At 43.0% G+C, this 21,689-nt stretch overlaps 1 protein-coding gene and 1 long non-coding RNA gene across 11 annotated transcripts in view; one reads left to right on the top strand and one right to left on the bottom strand.

Annotated features, from left to right (window-relative positions):
• The window catches only part of TJP1 (tight junction protein 1), a 260,471-nt gene extending 250,763 nt beyond the window's left edge, over window positions 1-9,708 (bottom strand). For 3 of the 9 annotated variants that reach the window (XM_043490182.1, XM_043490186.1, XM_043490189.1), the window contains exon 1: window positions 9,514-9,701. In XM_043490182.1, the coding sequence (XP_043346117.1) occupies window positions 9,514-9,683 (170 nt within the window). In that variant the 5' untranslated portion in view covers window positions 9,684-9,701. Of the gene's footprint in view, window positions 1-9,513 lie in introns of all 9 variants that reach the window. The other 6 variants (XM_043490183.1, XM_043490184.1, XM_043490185.1 and 3 more) reach the window with 4 other exon arrangements.
• Window positions 9,709-10,015: 307 nt separating this feature from the next.
• On the top strand, window positions 10,016-17,242 carry LOC122455221. 2 transcript variants are annotated; one of them, XR_006273615.1, is made up of 3 exons: window positions 10,016-10,240; window positions 10,504-10,779; window positions 16,916-17,242. It is a non-coding gene; the product is annotated as an uncharacterized LOC122455221 (long non-coding RNA). The 2 variants fall into 2 exon arrangements; XR_006273616.1 differs by lacking the exon at window positions 10,016-10,240 and adding an exon at window positions 10,279-10,414.
• The last annotated feature ends 4,447 nt before the right edge of the window (window positions 17,243-21,689 follow it).

Below are 21,689 nucleotides of genomic sequence, written 5' to 3'. Positions count from 1 at the left end.
TGTATGACAAAACCCACTGAAATGTTGTGAAGTAATTAGCCTCCAACTAATTAAAAAACAAAAAAAAAGTACTCCATCCACACAGAATATTTGAACAGTACAGAAAGACACAAAAATGACAAATAAAAGCCTGGTGCTTCCCTGGAGGTCCAGCAGTTAGGACTCCAAGCTTCTACTGCGGGGGTGCGAGTTCGATCCCTGGTTGGGGAACTAAGATCCAGTATCCAGCATGGAGAGGCACAGATCAAAAAAAGGAGGGAAAAAAGGCCTCCCTTATCACCTTCATGCCAAATCTCCACCCTTTTTCTTAAGGACAATCATTACCAAAGTTTTCTGGAAAACCTCTCAAATGATCACACTTATCTATGTATGTTTTAATCTCCTTTTGAAAATTTTAAGGAACCAAATTGCTTATATTGCCCTGTATCTTATATTTTTCACTTAATTACCTATCTTGACACTCTTCCCATAATAACCCATACTGATCTATTTCACTCTTTTTTAATGGTTAACCACAGCATTGTCATTGATGTTTAACCGCTAAGTTGTGTCCAACTCCTGGCAACCCCATGGACTGTAACCCACCAGCCTCCTCTGTCCATGGGGAATTCTCCAGGAAAGAATACTGGAGTGGGTTGCCATTTCTTTATCCTGGGGATCTTCCCAATCCAGGGACCAAACCCGAGTCTCCTGCGTTACAGGCAGATTCTTTACCACTGAAGCTATAAGGGATGCCCCACTTCATAGTAAAGGTGTACCATATTTACCATATTTATTTAAACATTCCCCTGTGATGGGCATTCAGTTTAGCTTTCAAATATTTGCTCCAAAAAAGAAGAAAAAAGAGGCTCCAATTAAGCAACTATGAAGGTGAAGTTGCTCAGTCATGTCCGACTCTTGGTGACCCCATGGACTACAGCCTACCAGGTTTCTCCGTCTATGGGATTCTCCAGGCAAGAGTACTGGAGTGGGTTGCCATTTCCTTCTCCAGGGGATCTTCCCACCCCAGAGATTGAAGCCGGGTCTCCCGCATCGTAGGCAGATGCTTTACCATCTGAGCCACTAGGGAAGTGCTATCAAACCACAAAGCAATAGTTTAAAACTGGAGCTCCTAACTTCTCTCTCTTCATCCCTTTCTTTTGTGACTCTTCAGCTTACTCCTCCAGATTTCTAATTTGCTTTTCAGTTCTGTCAATTTGTCCATTCTTTCACTTCAATGAGTAAATTTTACATTTCTAGTGTCCAGTATGTTTTTATTAACAGAATTCTCTCCTGTATCTTTCTGAAAAACATGTGGATCTAATGTTTTCTTTTCCTTCAGAGACTAGTTTCTCTGCCTGTTGAAGATGCTAAGTAAGTCTCTAAACACTGGCTTTTCCCAACTGCTGTGTGATCTGTACAGTCTACATCTATCTCCACTGGAGCACTTCTGTATCCCCATGGGAGCGCTTACCAGGCCTGCCCTCAGCAGCTTTGGCAGACAGGACACACTGCCAGAAGGCGTGGGAGGCGGTGTCTCTTTTGGGTCAGGGTACGCAGTGGCCATCTCAGGTCCAGCCCAGTCTCTCTGGCCCCAGTGCTCACAGTACTGCCACACTGAGAAAGCAGCATGGCTGTCCCCTCGGCGTCACATCTCAGTGAGGATGAGTGGATGAATTCCCCCCACACCCTCAGCTCCTTCCAGTCCTCGAAGCTGCCTTAAGCTGTCCACCTCTAACTTTGCAGGAATTTTCTGCACATTTTCTGCAAAGGGTTTCAGCAAGGCTTTTCTCTCTATAGAACTACCCCTATCTACTAACTACGTCTCAGTTGTTGTTGTTGTTCAGTTGTTAAGTCGTATCCAACTCTTTGCAACCCCCAGGACTGCAGCACACCATGCTCCTCTGTCCTTCACTATCTCCCAGAGTTTGCTCAAATTCATATCCATTGAGTCGGTGATGTTACGCAACCATCTCATCCTCTGTTGCCCCCTTCTGCCCTCAATCTTTCCCAGCCTCAGGGTCTTTTCCAATGAGTCAGCTCTTCCCAACAGGTGGCTAAACTATTGGAGCTTCAGCTACTTCTCTACTTCCCAGAGATCCCTCAAAAATGCTGGTCCATTGATGGTATTCTTCATTGTTTACCCAGACTGTTATTAATGCTGCAGCTTTTTTTTCATTTATATTTTTGTTATTTCATTGGGTTCCAATGAGGACACCTTTCAAGTCACCTCCCAGAGTAAAATCCTGCTGACGACCTTTTCACGATTCTCAATCCAAAGAGCAGCACCTTGTACAGTTTTGCTCTCCTTTCTGCAGGGAAGAGCTTCCATGAACACAGTGAAGAACTGTGCTCTAGAAGCGAGCATATGGTAAAGAGAAACCGAGTGGCACAATACAAGTCTTAGGGTGTGGAGAAAAGGGAACCCTCTTACACCGCTGGTGAAAAAGTAAATTGGTACAGCTGCTATGGAGAACAGCGTGGAGGTTTCTTAGAAAACTAAAAATAGAGCTACCATATGATTCAGCAATACCTCTCCTAGACATATACCCTGAGAAAATCATAATTCAAAAAGGCACATGTTCCTCAATGTCCACTGCAGCACTGTTTACAACAGCCAGGACATGAAAGCAACCTAAACGTCCACCAATAGAGGAACGGATAAAGAAGATGTGGTACCTATATACAGTGGAATATTGCTCACCCATAAAAAGGAATGGAATCAAGTCATTTGTAGTGATGTGGATGAACCTAGAATTTGTCATACCAAGTGAAGTCAGAAAGAGAAAAATAAGTATCATATATTAATGCATATGTATGGAATCTGGAATAATGGTACTGACAAATCTATCTGCAGGGCAGGAACAGAGACTCAGACATAAAGAATGAACTTGTAGACACAGCAGGGGAAAGGGAGGGTGGAACAACTTAAGAGAGTAGCAGTGATATATATATATTATCATGTGTAAAACAGATAGCTAGTGGGAAGGTGCTGTGCAGTAAAAGGAGCTCAGCTCGGTGTTCTGTAATGACCAAGAGGAATGTGATGGGGGGTGGGGTGGGAGGTCCAAGATGGAGGGGATATAGCTGATCCACTGTGTTATACAGCAGAAACCAACACAAAATTGTAAAGCAATTATATTCCAATTAAAAGAAACATATATATAAGTCTTGAATTCTCTTTATTTCCTCTCTCTCACTTCATGTTGACAGCCCTGGTTAGGTGGTATGATAATATTGGAAATTAATACAAATGGAATTTAAACTTTTTTAACAGAAGAATATTTTCAAAAGTTTTTCTTCATCTGACTTAGAGATGAATCACCGATTTCCTTTTTTCCAAACTAAAAGCCTAAAACCTAAAGTCTCCAGTAAGAATTTATGTCCACCAAATTTTGAAAATGACTAAGAGCCAAAAAATCTATCAGGATCACAATAAAAATCTTCAATAACCAAGAGAGCTGAGCTGGCATCCACCTGGGGAATATTGGGTGGGGCAGAACCCACCTACCCACACATTCAGCAGGAGGAGGAGGGGGTCTTATCCCAGGACTGAACCAGCTCCTGGGGAGAAATCTGTGACTTCACAGCTCAGACCAGATCTTTGTGAAGCTAAGAGACCAACTGATAACAAGCACATGGTTCAGTCATGGCTCCCCTTTCTCTGGTGGGAGATAAAGAAAAGGAATAAACAGGACCAGATAAATATGTACAATATTTATACTCATATTTAAGTAGGAGGAGCCTTGAGATATAAGATAATTTAAGATGTTGCTTCTCTTTCATTTTAATGTTTTTTGAGAATTAATTCCAGATATAGTCATATATGGACATGAGATTTGTACCATAAAAAAGGCTGAGCACTGAAGACGATGCTTTTGAACTATGGTGCTGGAAAAGACTCTTGAGAATCCCTTGGACAGCAAGGAGATCAAACCAGTCACTCCTAGAGGAAATTAACCCTGAATACTCATTGGGAGGACTGATGCTGAAGCTGAAGCTCCAATACTTTGGCCACCTGATGGGAAGAGCTGATTCACTGGAGAAGACCCTGATGCTGGGAAAGACTGAGGGCAGGAGGAGAAGGGGACAACAGAGGATGAGATGGCTGAATGGCATCACCAACTCAAAGGACGTGTGTTTGAGCAAACTCCAGGAGTTACTGAAGGACAGGGAAGCCTGAAGTCTGCAGTCCATGGGGTTGCAAAGAGTTGGACATGACTTAGCAACTGAACAACAAACAATAATATTTGTGGAAATATGTGTGTCTGATAGTTCTGTGCTGGACATGCAAACACACACAAGAACACTGAGGTACGTCCACAGCTCAGGAGGGAAGCCCTGTCCACAATGCTCCTGATATGGAGAAGATAGCATTTCTGTCGCCCAAGGTACCCCTCTCACCCAGCCTGACCTGAATGCCTCGGACTCTGGAGATGACTCCCTGAATATCAGGAGCATGGTCTCTGATGACAGGGAAGTAAATTCAGGAACTGAGCTGTAAGCACCCTTCAACTCTGGAGTGCTTTCCCTTCAACTCTGGAGTGCTTTCCCTTCAACTCTGGAAAAAAAATCAACACTTGACTTAAAAGGAAGTTTTTCTTTTCCTAATTCTGAATTCTATTGAATCGTCCCTAGAGGGCAATTGGGGAGAAAATGTCTGCCTCTCTCCATTCCCTTCATAACTTCTCTAACGGGGTCATGTTTTTACTTGGCTGATAGGCTTAAAAGGCAGAAACCCAGGGTCCACCCTCTCATTTTGTTATAACACAGGAGATTTGGCTCACGACCACTTCTGACCGCAGTTCACTTAGGACAAATAATTCCCAAGCTCATCTGCCGCTCCCACTGCTAACTTCCAGTGGAAAAGAACTCAACAATAACACCGAATTGGGCAAAAACAATCGAGATGATAAAAACAAAGAAGTTCCATCAGGACAAAACTAACAATGCTTCTACAATATACTAATTCTAAAATGTCAGCAACTGATGGCTTCAACCAAGTCAAGCTAACATGGATGAGTTAACAAGGCACCCTTCCCCGAACGTGGGTGTGAGAACAGGAGCCTTGAGGCACTGCCAAGAACAGCAAGCAGATGACTTTAGAAGGACACTGAGTACTGTGGAAGGGTTCTTCGTTAAATGCTAGTAAAATGCTAGTTTTTGTTTACGAGCATCCGACTTCAGAAACCTTACTTATTCACTGAATTGCTGGTATCATTCAGTTGTGAGGTCATGTCCAGCTCTTTGGGACCCCAGACTGCAGCATGCCAGGATCCTCCATCCTTCATGGAGGATCACTCCTCCTCCTATCTCCTGGAGTTTGCTCAAACTCATGCCCACTGAGTCACTGATGTTATCCAACCATCTCATCTTCTGTTGCCCTCTTCTCATCCTGCCCTCAATCTTTCCCAGCATCAAGTTTCTCAGATCACTGAAAAAGTCTGTATTAAATGGCCCTTAGTTGTACTTATAAACAATGATGTGTGTCACTGCCTATAATTTGCTCATTAAAGAAACCAAGGGGACATCCTTGGTAGTCCAGTGGCTACGACTCCACACTCCCAATGCAGGCGCCTGGGTTCCATCCCTGATTGGGGAATTAAAACCACAACTAAGAGTTTATGTGTTGCAACTAAAACCCACTGCAGCCAAATATATATATATATATATATATATATATATTTTAAAGGAAAGAAACCAAGGGAGGACCTGGAAATGGTCCTATCCCATCAGGGACCTCTGTGAGCCATGAAGGGGCCATGGGCCACCCTGGGAGAAACAATATCATGTAAGACATGTTCCTGCCCTTTGGTTCCTGTCTTCAGTCATCTCTCTTTCCAGACGTGCATATCCTTGCTCAAACGTGATTTTAATCCTAAGAACTGGCATAAAGCTGAGGTGTGACTCTGGACAGGCCAACGATCTCATTTGTAAAGTTGGGGGAGACACAGCCCTCACCTCCAGGGAGATGGAGGGCCCAGCAGGGAGCAAGCTCAGTGAATGGCAGCTCTTCTTACTTTCAAAATCTGATTATGAGACAACAACTTCAGTGGTTGAATGGATACTGCATGTCCTACAATAATTACAGTCTCAACAGGGAGAAACAGACTTAGAAATATAAGAAAATGATACGACACTCTTTCCCCCTAAGATCCATGTAAATGTTCCTGAAAGCACTCAATGCAAAAATCAAAACTCTGACAACAATAAACTTAAAATACTTTTCACATTTCATCTAAAACAGACAGGAGTAAGAACTCTCTGGGCCTCACACCTGCTGAGCAGGTGTGGTTCCTGCACTGGACTGAGCCTTGCCCTTCCCCGCCTACACCCCCTAACCGCATGAATGTGACCCTGGCTAGAGAAAGGGTCTTCGCAGAGGTCACTGACTATCTAACTCTGACGACAGGTGTTCTCATAAGAGACAGAAGAGAAGACAAGACACACAGGGAAGACCACGAGAAGGGGCAGAGACAGACTGAAGCAGTGTGTCCCACAAAGGAGCCCTGGAGCCACAGACACAAGTGGCGACAGGAAGGGTTCTTCCCAGGGTATTTGGGGAGCGCAGCCCTGCCAACACTGACTTCAGACTCTGGCCCCAGAATTGGGAGAAAATAAACTTCTGTTGCTTTTGGCGATTTGCTACAGTCTCTAGGAAGCACTGTGCTGTGACTTCTGTCCATCACTGACCATTCACTGGAGGCCCGCAGGCAGCAGCCGCACGAACTCATGTCTCCCTCCGGCAACAAGCCTGAGTTCCAGCTTTGAGAACAGTAATGATTCAGAACCAAACACTGCAAACACTCCCATGTACTAAACTTCTTGGAGAAGGAGCCTCAAGAAGTGGGCTCCTGCAGGCTCCACTGACGCAGTGGAGTGTGTCCCCTTCAGGTTCCAAGTAGAAGTGTCTGCAAGTGTGTACTCCTTTAAGGATGTGCAGAGCCAATCAGAAGGACAGAAGGACACTGCAGAGTGGAAAGCAGATGTGCACAAATGGCCAGACCAGAGAGGAGAGTGGGTCCAAAGCATTGGCCCCCTCAAGCCTAAGCTTTACTTGGACAGGCATAAGCTTTGTGAGCGAGCTGTCTTCCCACACAGACTGTAAGAGTTAAGACAGAGGAATGCAGGGAGCATACATATCTTTCTAAACGTCCTCACATAAAGCTTCACACAAGCCATGATCAACAACCATGCTATGACCTCACATTTCATAAACGGACACAAGCTGATGCATCCCAAGGTCTGAATGCACTGTCGATGTCGGATACTAGTTCCCACTCACCACTCCGAGTTCAGAACCCATTCACACATCTAGATAAATAACGGTGCCTTTGCCTTTCATCTCCAATTCTCCACATGCAGTTGTTAGGACACTGGCAAAACAAAATGTCACCTAGAAAATAAAACGTTACCTAGAAAATGAATTCCATAAGACATAAGAGACAGAGGAACCAGATAGCACAATATTCTCTGACTTAATAAAAGATCACGCATCTGGTTCAAAAGTACCACCCACTCCAGAGTTTCATAGAGCGTGCTCTTCACTTTGCCACTGGAGAAACTAGATGAACATTCGCAAATCCACTTAACATTAAATAGAAATTCTCAAATGCTCATTTAAGACTGGGGAAAGCTCAACAAAATCTCCCTGATCTTTTCAGGCTGTCTCTTCATAAGATGGTTTTTTAATGTTGGTCCCAGGTCACTGCCTGCCTCAAACATGAATCTCTAGAGTACAAACATTACCTGGATTTCATTTTCTTTGTTCTGTCTTCACAAACTGTATACTCAGGACAGCAGTCTCAGAAGCAGTACTCCAGTAAGGAAAAGGAATAAACCTAGTTTCCTGACCTTGTGACCAATCACTGCTAATATTCATGCAGAACAGCTCCTCAAACATTGTATCCACATCTTGGTTTTTAAATGTATCATCAAGAAAATTTCCTAGGGACTTTCCAGAGGGTCCAGTGGGTAGACTCTGTGCTTTCACTGCTGAGGGCCTGGGTTCAATTCCTGGTCTGGAAACTAAGGTCCTGCAAGCCACTCAGAACAGCTGAAAAAAAAAAAAATTCCTCAACTTTCTTTCCGGGTTACACATTATGAAGAATTCACCAATTGAACACACACACATCTTCTGAGAATCTATTTGTACTGGAAACTAGTTATAGGGAATTTAGTAATCAACTAAACAGACAAATGCCCTGGCCCCATGCTACTTACATTGGGGGGGGGGGGGGGCGGGAAGAGGGATAAAATATGCAGTATGCAGCATGTTCCATACTGGGAAGCACGCAGGAGGAGAGCTGAGCTGGGGGTAAGACTGTTGGTGCCAACTTTGGCTTTGTTTTCTCTTTTTCTGTAACCCAACCATCTGGAAAGTCATCTTCAAACCTTACTGCTTATTGCTTCAGAATACTGACATATTGTTGATACATCTGCTAAAATCTTCTTCCATGGACATTTCTTAATTCAGTGACTGCTGATTTTTACCAGCCTAGTCTTCCAGGTGTTGTCACTTGCTGTTCTTCAAATTAAAATACCTTTTGCAAAAATAAATTTCTCTTTTTCTGAACAACGGGGGGCGGGGGAGGGGGGTTTCACGGGAAGAAAGACAGTAGTATTTACTCAGCACCTACTATGCAGCCGGGGAGAGTGGCACTATGCACTGACCATGGCAGTTGATCTACCCACGACCCCACGAGGGAGAGAGTATCATTTCCATTTTACAGAAGAAACAGACTCTCCAGTAACTTGTCTACAGTCACACAGTAAGTGGCACAGCGAAGACGTGAACTTCGCTGCTCTTGTATTTTGGTCTTACCTTCAAAATTCTCCACTATTGCGACTGTTTTTCTAAGCTCTTCTTTTTTACTGACCGCTCGATCTTTATGTTCTTTGGATGGTTATTCCATTTTGTTTCACAAAGCTGATATTAGTTTTTTACACTCCCTAAAAGCAGCCTCTTTTCCTTTCTCTATCACCTTCAAATTAAACTGGGCTATGTTCAATTGAATTGAATCAACCTCTATGGGACTGTATTGAGCACGCATTTTTTAACTGAAATGACCACAGAATCCCATGATCATCACACCTTTTTTCTACATCATCATCCTTTTTACTGAACCGTTTCTCTTCTGACAGAACCAGGCACCCAACTTTCAAGTGGATGGAACACCAGGGTGACCACCGAAATTCTTGTGACATGTTTACATGCTAACAAAACGGCATACAATCCGACGGATGATCCCGTGTGATCCCGGACACCTTTCTCCGGATGATCCCGGACACCTTTCTCTAGCGGCTTCCAGGTGGGAGCACCGCCCCCCTCCACCGATGATGACCCCGACCTGCAGCCGATGGATGGGAGGCGCCGCAGAAAACGCAGCACGAGAGCTGCTGGACTTTCCAGCCAGACCCGCCGGCGCGGCCCCTCCGTCTGCCGCGGTCCGGGCCCCGCCCGGTCGCGCGCGCCGGGGGTCCCGGAGCGGACAAGCGCGCCCCCCGCCCGCGCGCGCCGGCCCCCGCCCTCACCACAGCCTCCTCTTGAGCGGCAGCAGGCTGCCGCGGTTGGACGGCGTCACGCCGATGGCCATCTGCAGCACCGTCAGGTACTTCTGGTACTTCATCTTGTCCCCGCTCCGCTCGCGGCCAGGGCCCCGCCGCCGCCGCCGCCGCAGGCACAGCCCCTCCAGGCGCCGCATAAGTCAGCCCTGGGCCATCCGCCGCCGCCGCGCCCGCCGCCCGCGCCCCCTGCCGCCGCCGCCGCTGCCGTGCGTCCGGCCGTGCGTGCCGCCCCGCGCCCGCGTGCGTGCGTGCCCGCCGCTCCCGCCGCCGCCGTGCGTGGCCCGCGCCCCACCGCCCCCGCGTCGCGCACCGGCCCGCGACGTCCGCGCGCCTCCGGGCGGCCAGCTGGCGGGGCTGCGGTACCGAGCGGCGGGCGAAGCCAGCGTCCGCCCCACCCCGCACCGCCCCCCGCTTCCCGCACCCACCCACCCCTTGCTCTCTCCCCGCACTGCCCGCCCCCCCCCCCACGCCCCCGGCCTCGCCTCCTCCCCGCAGTGCCCCGCTCCCTCCCCGCACGGCACCGCCCCCTTTCTTCGGCCTCAGCTCTTGGCGGGAGCTCACTCCCCACCGCCTCCCGCAGAAGCCCAATCACAACCATCCAGAGAGAAAAATGACTATTCTGCATTTATAATCTTCCCCCAGTAGCTGTCGCCGTGACTTGGGCTCCACCTTGCAATGTGTGGACGCGCGCTGTGTAAGTCGCACGCGTGTCCGTGTGCTAAACGTATGGGTGGGTGCGTGTGCACACAAGCCGGCCTCGCCGGCTGTGGACAAGACCCTGAAGTGAGAAACCATCTTCATCGCACGTGAGGAAAACTAACATTGTTCCACGAGACATTCCTAACTCTTCACTGATGGTTACGAATGTGTAAGGAAATGTAAAGAATAGCAAAACTAATCACTTATACTGTAAACCATCACACACACGGAGACTTGAACTGTGTTCTTTCTGTGCAGGAAAAGCTTAACAGGAGTGGCTTGAACCGGGCTTGTCTTCTCGTGGACGTGTCGTTTTGTGCACAGAGAGCATCTTTTCCGAGTCTTGGCAGAACGTCCCGTTTGGATCACTTTCAACACGTTATTCATTATCCTCTGGGCGTTCCCTGTCACAGTGCCTTGAATGCCTCGTCTGTCCTCTGGGATGTATGGTCCTTTTTTCCAAGCCTCTTTCCTCAACTTCTCATTCCTGCGTTCCCCTGGGGGCAAATCTGGAGTCTTTGGAAAGGTGTCGAGGTCAGTATTCCCACAGGTGCCTATTTTTTTTTTTAATAACTCCAGTTACATTCCGTGCATATTTCATGTCACTTCCATCTTTATCATTTTTTTGTTTCTTTGCTGCACTTCCATCGCCCGATTCTATCTTTCAGTTACCTATGTTTGTTTTTTGCTTGCAGGGTGGGGTGGGGGGTTGGGTAGGGGCGGATGGTGGGTGGAGGTTGGGTTTTCTTTTAACAAGGTTGTGTGGGTTTATCACTAGGAGAAAAGGAGGCAACACAGTGATACACTTTGCTGTTAGTGTCTGAGCTTAAAAATGCTCAAAATTTGTAGAGACCTGGATGAACCTAGAGAGTGTCATTCAGAGTGAAGTATGCAGACTGTAGTCTGCCAGTCTCCTCTGTTCATGGCATTTCCCAGGCAAGAATACTGCAGTGGGTTGCCATGCCCTCCTCCAGGGGATCTTCCCAACCCAGGGATTGAACCCAGGTCTCCTGCATTGCAGGCGGATTCTTTACCCTGTGAGCCAGGAGGGAAGCCCAGAAGAAAGGCTTACTTACTACTATGTATAAAATAGATAACTAATGAGAACATACTGTACAGCACGGGGAACTCTACTTAATGCACTGTGGTGACCTAAAAAGGAAGAAAATCCAAAAAAGCAGAGATAAATGTACTTGTGTGGCTGTTCAATGGAAACTATAATAACAGTGTAAAGTAAATTCAGTAAAAGTTAATTTAAAAAAAAAATTTTCAGAGACCAAATACTGACAGCTCTGAAAGAACTTCTTCGATTGCTCTCTGGCCATGATGCACCTGTTGTGTAGTGATTTCTGGACTAAAAACCTGGTGTCAACTTAGTACTAGATGAGCTGGTACTAGACACATTTACTCACACTGTGCCATGACAACTGAAATTTGAACCATATCATTGATCCGCTGGTATTATTGAATTAAACTATGATAGCTGACTTCAGGCATATCTGAACCCTCAAAGCAAGGACTGCCTGGAAGCAGTCTGTGTATGTCTGTCTGTGTATATGAAGAGCACAGATAACAAGTTCACCCACCGGAAAGAATGATCAAATGTCATCCCACTCTCTCTGCAGTGTGTCACTCATGTACCTCTGCTTAAATGCTTCATTTCCAAAATAATTAGCACATAGGAAAATTAGAACAAAACAGTCTCCTAGTTTAGGCTCTTAATTTCACAGCCACTTTGGTAGAAAACTTGGTCTAAATCTATTTCACTTTTGCTTATTCAGAGGTTTTAGCTCTCACGTAAAATGAGGGATTGGAAGATCTTTCACACTTCAAATGTATATACTAGGGAGAAGACCTTTTAAAAGACATCAGGACCTGTACTTATCTATTTACCATTTCTTACATGTGCTCAGTCTTTTGTACCACCCTGCTATATTGTTGTAAGATATTTGATGAAAAGGTAAGATGTAAGATATTTGATGAAATACTGCACTATCAAGGATTTAGAGAAATAGAGGTTGAGGGGATCTATTCAGGATAAAGAGAGATAAAAATAAATCTGGCAGAAGCACTTCCAGAATGGCAGAAAAATCTGGTTCCCTGTAAAAAACAAAATACCAGCTTAAATTGTTAAATCAACCTTTTCGGAACTCCAGACATTAACCAAAGGCTTCCAACCATCCAAAGATTGTTTTTCAATAAAAATGACTAAAGCTTGATAGGAACAGTGACTCTGATGGCATTGTAACTTGCCCAATTCCCAACCCCTCCTATCCGGTTCTGTCATAGCCTTGGGAACTAATAGCCTCATAACTATAGTAGCTTTGAAACCCAGTAGACTAGCAGCCACTGGATGGGAGGAATGGGTTTAGATAGTCTTAAAACCCCATCCCTAGAGAGTTGTCATTATTTGACCTGTTGGCAGCTCCATTCACAGGGCTCATCTTTATTTACCTGCTTCAGAATTCACTCTGTGCAAACAGTCCTATCCCTAGGGCATTTGTTAAAAACAATCAACAGCAGTTGTTTAACATCACAGCTGCCTGAGGTGGTAAAACCAATTGGGGCTAACAAGAGGTTAACCAAAAAATGAAAGCAAAAATGGGGAATGAGAGTCCATAGGGTGCCTTGAAAGCTAGCTCTGACATATTCCTGGGAATCCAGAATGTCTTGCACAGTGCAAGACTGTGCACACTCTTGAAACATCTGAAAAGGCCCTAATCTCTCACTTCAGGTTGACTTAGAGGTTTCGAGCCAGCAGAAAGTGAAGGCAAAGGAAGAGTTGTAAGTTACCTACCAGAATATTGAAGGCATAAAAAGAAGAAAATAAACTCTATCCCTGCTTCCACTTTTTCCCCTTCTATTTGGCATGAAGTGATGGGACCAGATGCCATGATCTTAGTTTTTTGAATGTTGAGTTTTAAGCCAGTTTTTTCACTGTCACCCTCATCAAGAGGCTCTTTAGTTCCTCTTCACTTTCTGCCATTAGAGTGGTATCATCTGCATATCTGAGGTTGTTAATATTTCTCCCAGAAATCTTGATCCCAGCTTGTGATTCATCCAACCTGGCATTTCACATGATGTACTCTGAATATAAGTTAAATAAACAGTGTGCATTTATATATATGTACTTATATGTAACTGGAATGATAATAATACTAATAGTGCAAAGGAGAAGAGAGAGAATGGAGCACAACTGGAGCTTAGTTAGGGTGTACTACTGAAATTAAGCTAGTGTTAATTCTACCTAGATTATTTTAAGTTAATTGTAATCCCCAACACAACCATTAAAAATGACTCTTTAAAATATAGTAAAAGAAACAACAAAGACATTAAAATACTACAGTAGAAAATATATAGCACAAAAGAAGGCAATAATAAGGAAACAGACGAACAAAAAGACATAAGATATATAGAGAACAAATAGCAAAATGGCAGTCATAAATCCTGCCTTATCAGTAATTTCATTAAATGTACATGTACTAAATACTCCAATCAAAAGACAGAGACTGACAAAATATATATAAAAACACGATCCAACTATATACCGTCTACAAGAGACACTTTAAAGTCACAAATTGGTTGAAAGTAAAAGAACAGAAAGACATATGCCATGTAAAAAGAAAGATGCAGTGGCTATACTAATATCAGACAAACTAGACTTTCAGCTGTAAATTGTTCCTAGAAACAAAGAACATTTTATACTAACAAACAGGTCAATCCATTAAGAAAGCATAACATTTAAGAAACGCCTGTGTGACTTCCCTGCTGGCTCAGTGGTAAAGAATCTGCCTACCAACGCAGGAGACACAGGTTGGATCCCTCTCCAGGAAGATCCCACATGCCACTGGGCAACTGTTGAGCCTGTGATCTAGAGCCTGGGAGCTACAAGTACTGAATCCCCAGTGCCCTAGAGCCTGTGCTCCACAACAAGAGAAGCCACCACAATGAGAAGCACGCAACTAGAGAAAACCCCAGGGTGCAGCAACAAAGACCCAGCACCGCCAAAAAGAAAGAAATGTTTTTTTTAAAAAAAGTAAATACCGATATATTTTTTAAAAGGGAAGCACTTGTGTGCATAACAGCTGAACCCCAAAATAGCAAAAACTGACAGAATCAAAGGAGAAAACTAAACAATTCAACAACAAAAATTGGGGATTTCAACACCCTCACTTTCCGTAATGGATAGAATAAGGCAGATGATCAACAAGGAAAAAGAAGTCAAGAACAACACCAATATTCAACTAGACCCAACACATCTGTGGAACATTTGCACTCAACATGGTCAAATACACATTCTTTCCAAATGCACATGGAACATTTTTCAGGATAAATCATATATTAGGCCACAAAGCAAGCTCTCAATAAATTTAAAAGTAATGAAATCATACAAAGTATGTTTTCCAACCACAATGGAATCAAATTAGGAACCAGTAATAGAAGGAAATTTGGGGAATTCAAAAACATATGGAAATTAAAATACCCCCAAACCAAATAACCTGTGGAACAAAGAAGAAATCATAAGAAAAATTAGAAAAAATTATGACTGAGATAAAAAGTATAACATAGGACTTGGATACAGCTAAAGCAGTCCTCTGAAGGAAATTTAAAATTGTGATCCCAATAGTTTACACTTGATCTTAGCCAAAAGGCCAAGAAGCGATGATCCCAATAGTTTAAAAGATGAGAGTTGAAATTTATAGCCTAGCCTTCCATCTTAACAAATTAGAAGAGTACAGTAAACCTAAAGCAAGCAAAAAGAAGAAAATAATATACAGTGGAAAGAACCAAAATAGAGAATAGAAAAACAATAGAGAAAAATTAGCAAAAGGAAAGGTTGGTTCTCAGAAGAAATCAATAAAATTGACAAACTTTTAGCTAAACACAAAGGGGGGCAAAAGGGAGGAAAACACAAATTACTAATATTTGGGATGAAAGAAAGGACATCACTACCAATCTTATGGGAATAAAAAGGATTTGAATGGTATACTATCATAATTGTATGCCAACAAATTAAATAACCTGGATGAAATGGGAAAAGATCCAGAAAGACCAAACTACTGAAACTCAAGAAAAACAGAAAATCTGAACAGAACTGTATCAAGAGGCTGAATTCTAAAACTTAACCATCATTCAAAGCCCAAGTCCAGGGGAAAGGGTTTACTACTATCCCTCCAAAACAAAAAGAACTCGGTCTGGTATATAGTAGGCACTCAATAAATATTTGTTGAATTTGCATGAGGGCACAAATGCAAAATGAAAGACTCTATGACTTTTCATAAGGTATTTCATTATTGTAGCAAATGAGGAAAAACTACCCTTAGAGTTTTGCATGCAGTGTAGATAAATACTACAGCTGGAAAACTGACATCATTTTACAAAGTCAAAGGCATTAAAATGTGCTGCAGATTCTCAGAGGATAGCCAGTTCTTCAGAGGAAAAGGACTTCTTTCCTTATTTCAAGTGTAGTTTTAAAAGACTTCAGCATCCATGTGGATGGACTACCCGACACTCTTGCCTCTCATTACCCTGGCCTCATCTCTTCCAATGACTTTTCCCTGTTACATGTCACTCCCTGGGCCTGGACTCACATATCCAAAGCCAGTGGGGTGAGGCAGTCATAGCCTGAAGGTGACCGGGGTTTGTCCACAAGGAGCGGTGGGAGCTGTGACTCACCCGCCAGGTGCTGAGGTCCTTTTAGGAAAGGACCTGTCCGCAGTCATGTGGAGATGCTGGATTGTATTCCCATCCCTCCAGTTCATGTCAACAGTGATTTTCCTGGGCTGTCGCCCACGTGTTAAGTGTTACCAACAACATGGACTTTCAGTTTTAAGGTGGTGACATTCTTCATCCCTTTTTCTTCTCTCTTGAAAATCAGCTCAAAAGGATAAGCACAGGAACTTTTCTGGTAGTCTGTAGCTAAGACTCCCATACTCTCAATTCAGGAGCCCGGGTTCAATCCCTGGTCAGAAGAACTAGATCCCACATGTGGCAACTAAGAGTTGACATGCTGTAACTAAGATTAGACATGTATATTCCAATGTAAAACAAATATGTTTAAAAGATTCCACATGCCTCAAAAACACCTGGTGCATGCCACAACAAATACCTGGCACAGCCAAAAAAAAGAGTACAAGCATAAGAAAGGGAAATAAAAATTCCACCTTCCTTGAAATCTGGAGATATCTAAAACCCCATTTCAGAAGCTGAAAGCAGGGACTTTCTTGGCAGTCCAGTGGTTAAGACTCAGCCTTTCAATCCAGGGGATACAGGTTTGATCCCTGGATGGGGAGCTAAGATCCCACATGTCTTGGAGCCAAAAAAACTAAAAAAAAAAAAAAAACAAAACATAAGCAGTATTGTAACAAGTTTAGTATTAGTCCCTCAGTTGTGTCCGACTCTTTGCGACTCCATCGACTGTAGCCCGCCAGACTCTTCTGTCCATGGAATTCTCAAAGGCAAGATTACTGGAGTGGGTTGCCATTCCCTTCTCCAGGGGATCTTCCCAACCCGGGGATCCAACCCAGGTCTCCTATATTGCAGGCTGATTGTTTACTGTCTAAGCCACCAGGGAAGCCCAGCAAATTCAATAAAGACTTTAAAAGTGGCCCACATTAAAAAAAAAAAGGAAACCAATAACAGTTTTTTGTTCTTTTTTTTTTTTTTAAAGAAGAAATTGAAAGCAGCATAAAAGTAGTAAGCGTTTCAGCAGAAGGAAGGGGTTCATGAACCCAAGAACCTACCCAGGGTGGTGTCATGAAGCAGGCTCTCTTCCCCTGCAGAGATGCTGAGGAATACCAGGGAGGCACCAGGTACCACAGAAGACGGATGAAGGTGAGGGAGACAAGAAGCATGGAACACAGGGGCTTTATTTGAAAGATCAGATAAGAAATGTCATTTCTTATAGATCAATGGAACAAAATAGAAAGCCCAGAGATAAATCCACGAACCTATGGACACCTTATCTTTGACAAAGGAGGCAAGGATATACAATGGGAAAAAGACAACCTCTTTAACAAGTGGTGCTGGGAAAACTGGTCAACCACTTGTAAAAGAATGAAACTAGAACACTTTCTAACACCATACACAAAAATAAACTCAAAATGGATTAAAGATCTAAATGTAAGACCAGAAACTATAAAACTCCTAGAGGAGAACATAGGCAAAACACTCTCCGACATAAATCACAGCAAGATCCTCTATGACCCACCTCCCAGAATATTGGAAATAAAAGCAAAAACTAAACAAATGGGACCTAATGAAACTTAAAAGCTTTTGCACTACAAAGGAAACTATAAGTAAGGTGAAAAGACAGCCCTCAGATTGGGAGAAAATAATAGCAAATGAAGAAACAGACAAAGGATTAATCTCAAAAATATACAAGCAACTCCTGCAGCTCAATTCCAGAAAAATAAATGACCCAATCAAAAAATGGGCCAAAGAACTAAACAGACATTTCTCCAAAGAAGACATACAGATGGCTAACAAACACATGAAAAGATGCTCAACATCACTCATTATTAGAGAAATGCAAATCAAAACCACAATGAGGTACCATTACACGCCAGTCAGGATGGCTGCTATCCAAAAGTCTACAAGCAATAAATGCTGGAGAGGGTGTGGAGAAAAGGGAACCCTCTTACACTGTTGGTGGGAATGCAAACTAGTACAGCCACTATGGAGAACAGTGTGGAGATTTCTTAAAAAACTGGAAATAGAACTGCCATATGACCCAGCAATCCCACTTCTGGGCATACACACTGAGGAAACCAGATCTGAAAGAGACACGTGCACCCCAATGTTCATCGCAGCACTGTTTATAATAGCCAGGACATGGAAGCAACCTAGATGCCCATCAGCAGATGAATGGATAAGGAAGCTGTGGTACATATACACCATGGAATATTACTCAGCCGTTAAAAAGAATTCATTTGAATCAGTTCTAATGAGATGGATGAAACTGGAGCCCATTATACAGAGTGAAGTAAGCCAGAAAGATAAAGAACATTACAGCATACTAACACATATATATGGAATTTAGAAAGATGGTAATGATAACCCTATATGCAAAACAGAAAAAGAGACACAGATGTACAGAACAGACTTTTGGACTCTGTGGGAGAAGGCGAGGGTGGGATGTTTCGAGAGAACAGCATCGAAACATGTATATTATCTATGGTGAAACAGATCACCAGCCCAGGTGGGATGCATGAGACAAGTGCTCAGGCCTGGTGCACTGGGAAGACCCAGAGGGATTGGGTAGAGAGGGAGGTGGGTGGGGGGATCAGGATGGGGAATACATGTAACTCCATGGCTGATTCATGTCAATGTATGACAAAACCCACTACAATATTTTAAAGTAATTAGCCTCCAACTAATAAAAATTAATGAAAAGAGAAAAAAAAAAAAGAAATGTCATTTCTTTTGGTATCCCCTCCCGCCCCATCTGTTGGGCAACTACTCTTCCTCTATCCTGCAGAAATGGAGGAATGTTCCCAGGAGAGAAACTAGAGTGGAATCAGTACAGTAGGGTGGGCTGTCAGGCTGAAAGGGGGAGGAATGTGGGAAAGCCTGTACACTGAGTGCTGAGCCACTAAGCTCTTCTCCCCACCAGGCTCCTTATTACAGTGACCTCAGGCAGGAGACTCACACAGCCTGCCATGTGGATCATCAACACTACTGGTTAATCTATATACTTACTTATTGCGACTATTTAAGATTGTTCACTGGGGCTTCCCTTGGTGGCTCAGTGGTAAAAAACCTGTTTGCAATTCAAGAGATGCAAGTTCAATCCCTGGGTTGGGAAGATCCTCTGGAGAAGGGAATGGCAACCCACTCCAGTATTCTTCCCTGGAGAATTCCAGGGACAGAGGAGCCTGGTGGACTACAGTGCATGGGGTCTGAAAGAGTCAGACACAACTGAGTGACTAAGCACATAAGATTGCTTAGTACTGACCATAGTACCATAGTACCATGATTATATATCCTTTCTTATACAACTTTGAATTTTACCCAGAGTTGATACTTGCCTAGCTTTTCAATTTAATTTTCCTAGAATCCATGGCTAAGCATTCTTACATCTCCAGTGGGAATCTGAAAGGCCTTGCAATACAGCTTTCCATACTGTAAGCCAGCGAAGCCAAAATAAATAAATAAATAAATATTCTTTTAAAAATAGTTGCTGGTGCACAGTAAATTAAAGTTTAAAAAAAAAAAAAAAAGAAAGGGCGGGCTTCCCTGGTGGTCTAGTGGTTAAGAATCATCCTTCCAATGCAGGGACATGGGTCCGATCCCTGATCTGGGAAGATCCCATGTGCCATGCAGCAATAAGCCCCTGCAACAGAACAAGAGAAGCCACTGCAATGAGAAGCTTCCCCACAGCAACTAGAGAGTAGCCCCATCACCCACACACAGCAACGGAAGACCCAGCGCAGCCAAAAATGAATAATTTTTGTTTTTTAAGAAAAGATGCAGCAGCAGTGATTACACTGAAACTGGTCTATCCGGAGCAGTAACAGGAGCCAGAAGCCAGTAGGAGAGTCAATGCAGTGAAGGAAAATAAGAGTCAGAGTCGAATTCTACAGCCATTGAAAATACCTTTTAAGAATCATGGTGAAACAAAGACATTTTCAGTCAAACAAAAATTTGTCTTCAAATTTTAGTTTGTCTTCAGCAGACTTTCAATAGAGAAAATTTGAAATGACACATGTTTTTCAGAAGGAAAGTTTTCCTAGATGGTAGGTTTAAGACACAGGGATAAACAGTAAAGTGAATCCAAGCAAGTACTGATTAATAAAAGAATAATAATAATGTCTTCAAAGGCTAAACAAGAATAGCTAAAATTCATGGAAAAATGATTATAAGCTGGGAACTGTTCTAAGTTTCTTTTATTATGCAGGAAGAAATTAAGGGATTTATTCAGACTTCATTAGCTTAAGTAAGCATATTATAATTTCAAGGACAACTACTAAAAGAAATGAACAGAATGTATAACTTCTTAAACTACTTAGCCGGGTGACTGTTGCTCAGTTGCTAGACTCTTTATGACCCCACAGACTGCAGCTTGCCAGGCTCCCCTGTCCTTCACTATCTCCCAGAGTTTGGTAAATTTCATGTTCACTGAGTCGGTGATGCTATCTAACTATCTAATCCTCTGCCACGCCTTTCTTCTTTTGCCTTCAATCTTTCCCAGCATCAGGGTCTTTTCCAATGAGTCAGCTCTTTGCATCAGGTGGCCAAAGTATTGGAGCTTCAGCTTCAGCACCAGTCCTTCCAATGAATATTCAAGACTGTTTCCTTTAGGATTGACTGGTTTGATCTCCTTGCAGTCCAAAGGACTCTCAAGAGTTTTCTCCAGCACCAAAATTCAAAAACATCAGTTTTTCAGCAGTCAGCTTTCTTTATGGTGCAACTCTCACATCTGTACATGACTACTAGAAAAACCACACCTTTGACTCTTCAGACCTTTGTTGGCAAATTGATGTCTCTGTATTTAATACACTGTCTATGTTTGCCATAGCTTTCCTTCCAAGGAGCAACATTAGAGGGGACAACATTGGAATAACTAAAATACTCAGTAAATTCAAAATAAGCTTTAAAAAAAGGACAAAAAAGTGCAACAGGTATGACAAGTAGAAAGCACAAAATATGTTTTCAGACCTAAGTGCAAAGATATGTACAGTGTGAACTGTGCCTTTAGGAGTGGTGCAATGTTATGGCATTCATAATGTAGTACTAATTACATTTTATATAAATGAAATAAATGCCCCAGTCAAAAAAACAAAGATTTTCAGACTTCATAAAGACAAATTCTACCTGCATGTTATTTGCAAGAAACGTATCTTAGAAGTATAAGGATTAAGGATAGAGAAAATTTGGAAGTGACATTATTAAATAAGACTTCCTGATACATTCTACACCAAAGAAAACTAGTATAGCTATATTAAGTGGGAAAATATTTTTAAAGAAAATAAAATTGCAGCAGTAAAGGAGGTCGAGGGTTTCCCAGGTGGCGCTAGTGGTAAAGAACCTGACTGCCAGTGCAGGAGACATAAGAGAAGTGGGTTCCATCCCTGGGTCAGACGGCATGGCTACCCACTCATGGACAGAGGATCCTGGCGAGCTCCAGTTCATAGTGTCATAAAGAGTCGGACACAACTGAAGCAACTTAGCATGCATAGCATGCATACATACAAAAAATATTGATTCATGGTTAAAAAGGTTCCATTGCTGAAACTATATAACAATCTTCAATTTGTATATTTTTCAACATATACCCTTAGGCTATGCAAAGAAATAGAGAAAAACAATAGAATTGGAAAGACTAGAGATCTCTTCAAGAAAATTAGAGAAAAATTCCAAGGAAACATTTCATGCAATGATGGCCACAATAAAGGAGAGAAACAGTATGGACCTAACAGAAGCACAAGATATTAAGAAGAGGT

This window comes from Cervus canadensis, chromosome 17, assembly GCF_019320065.1.
Source record: "Cervus canadensis isolate Bull #8, Minnesota chromosome 17, ASM1932006v1, whole genome shotgun sequence".
Classification (NCBI taxonomy): Eukaryota; Metazoa; Chordata; class Mammalia; order Artiodactyla; family Cervidae; genus Cervus; species Cervus canadensis.
Note: the sequence above shows the minus strand (reverse complement) of the source record. Positions and strands in the feature narration are given on the sequence as shown.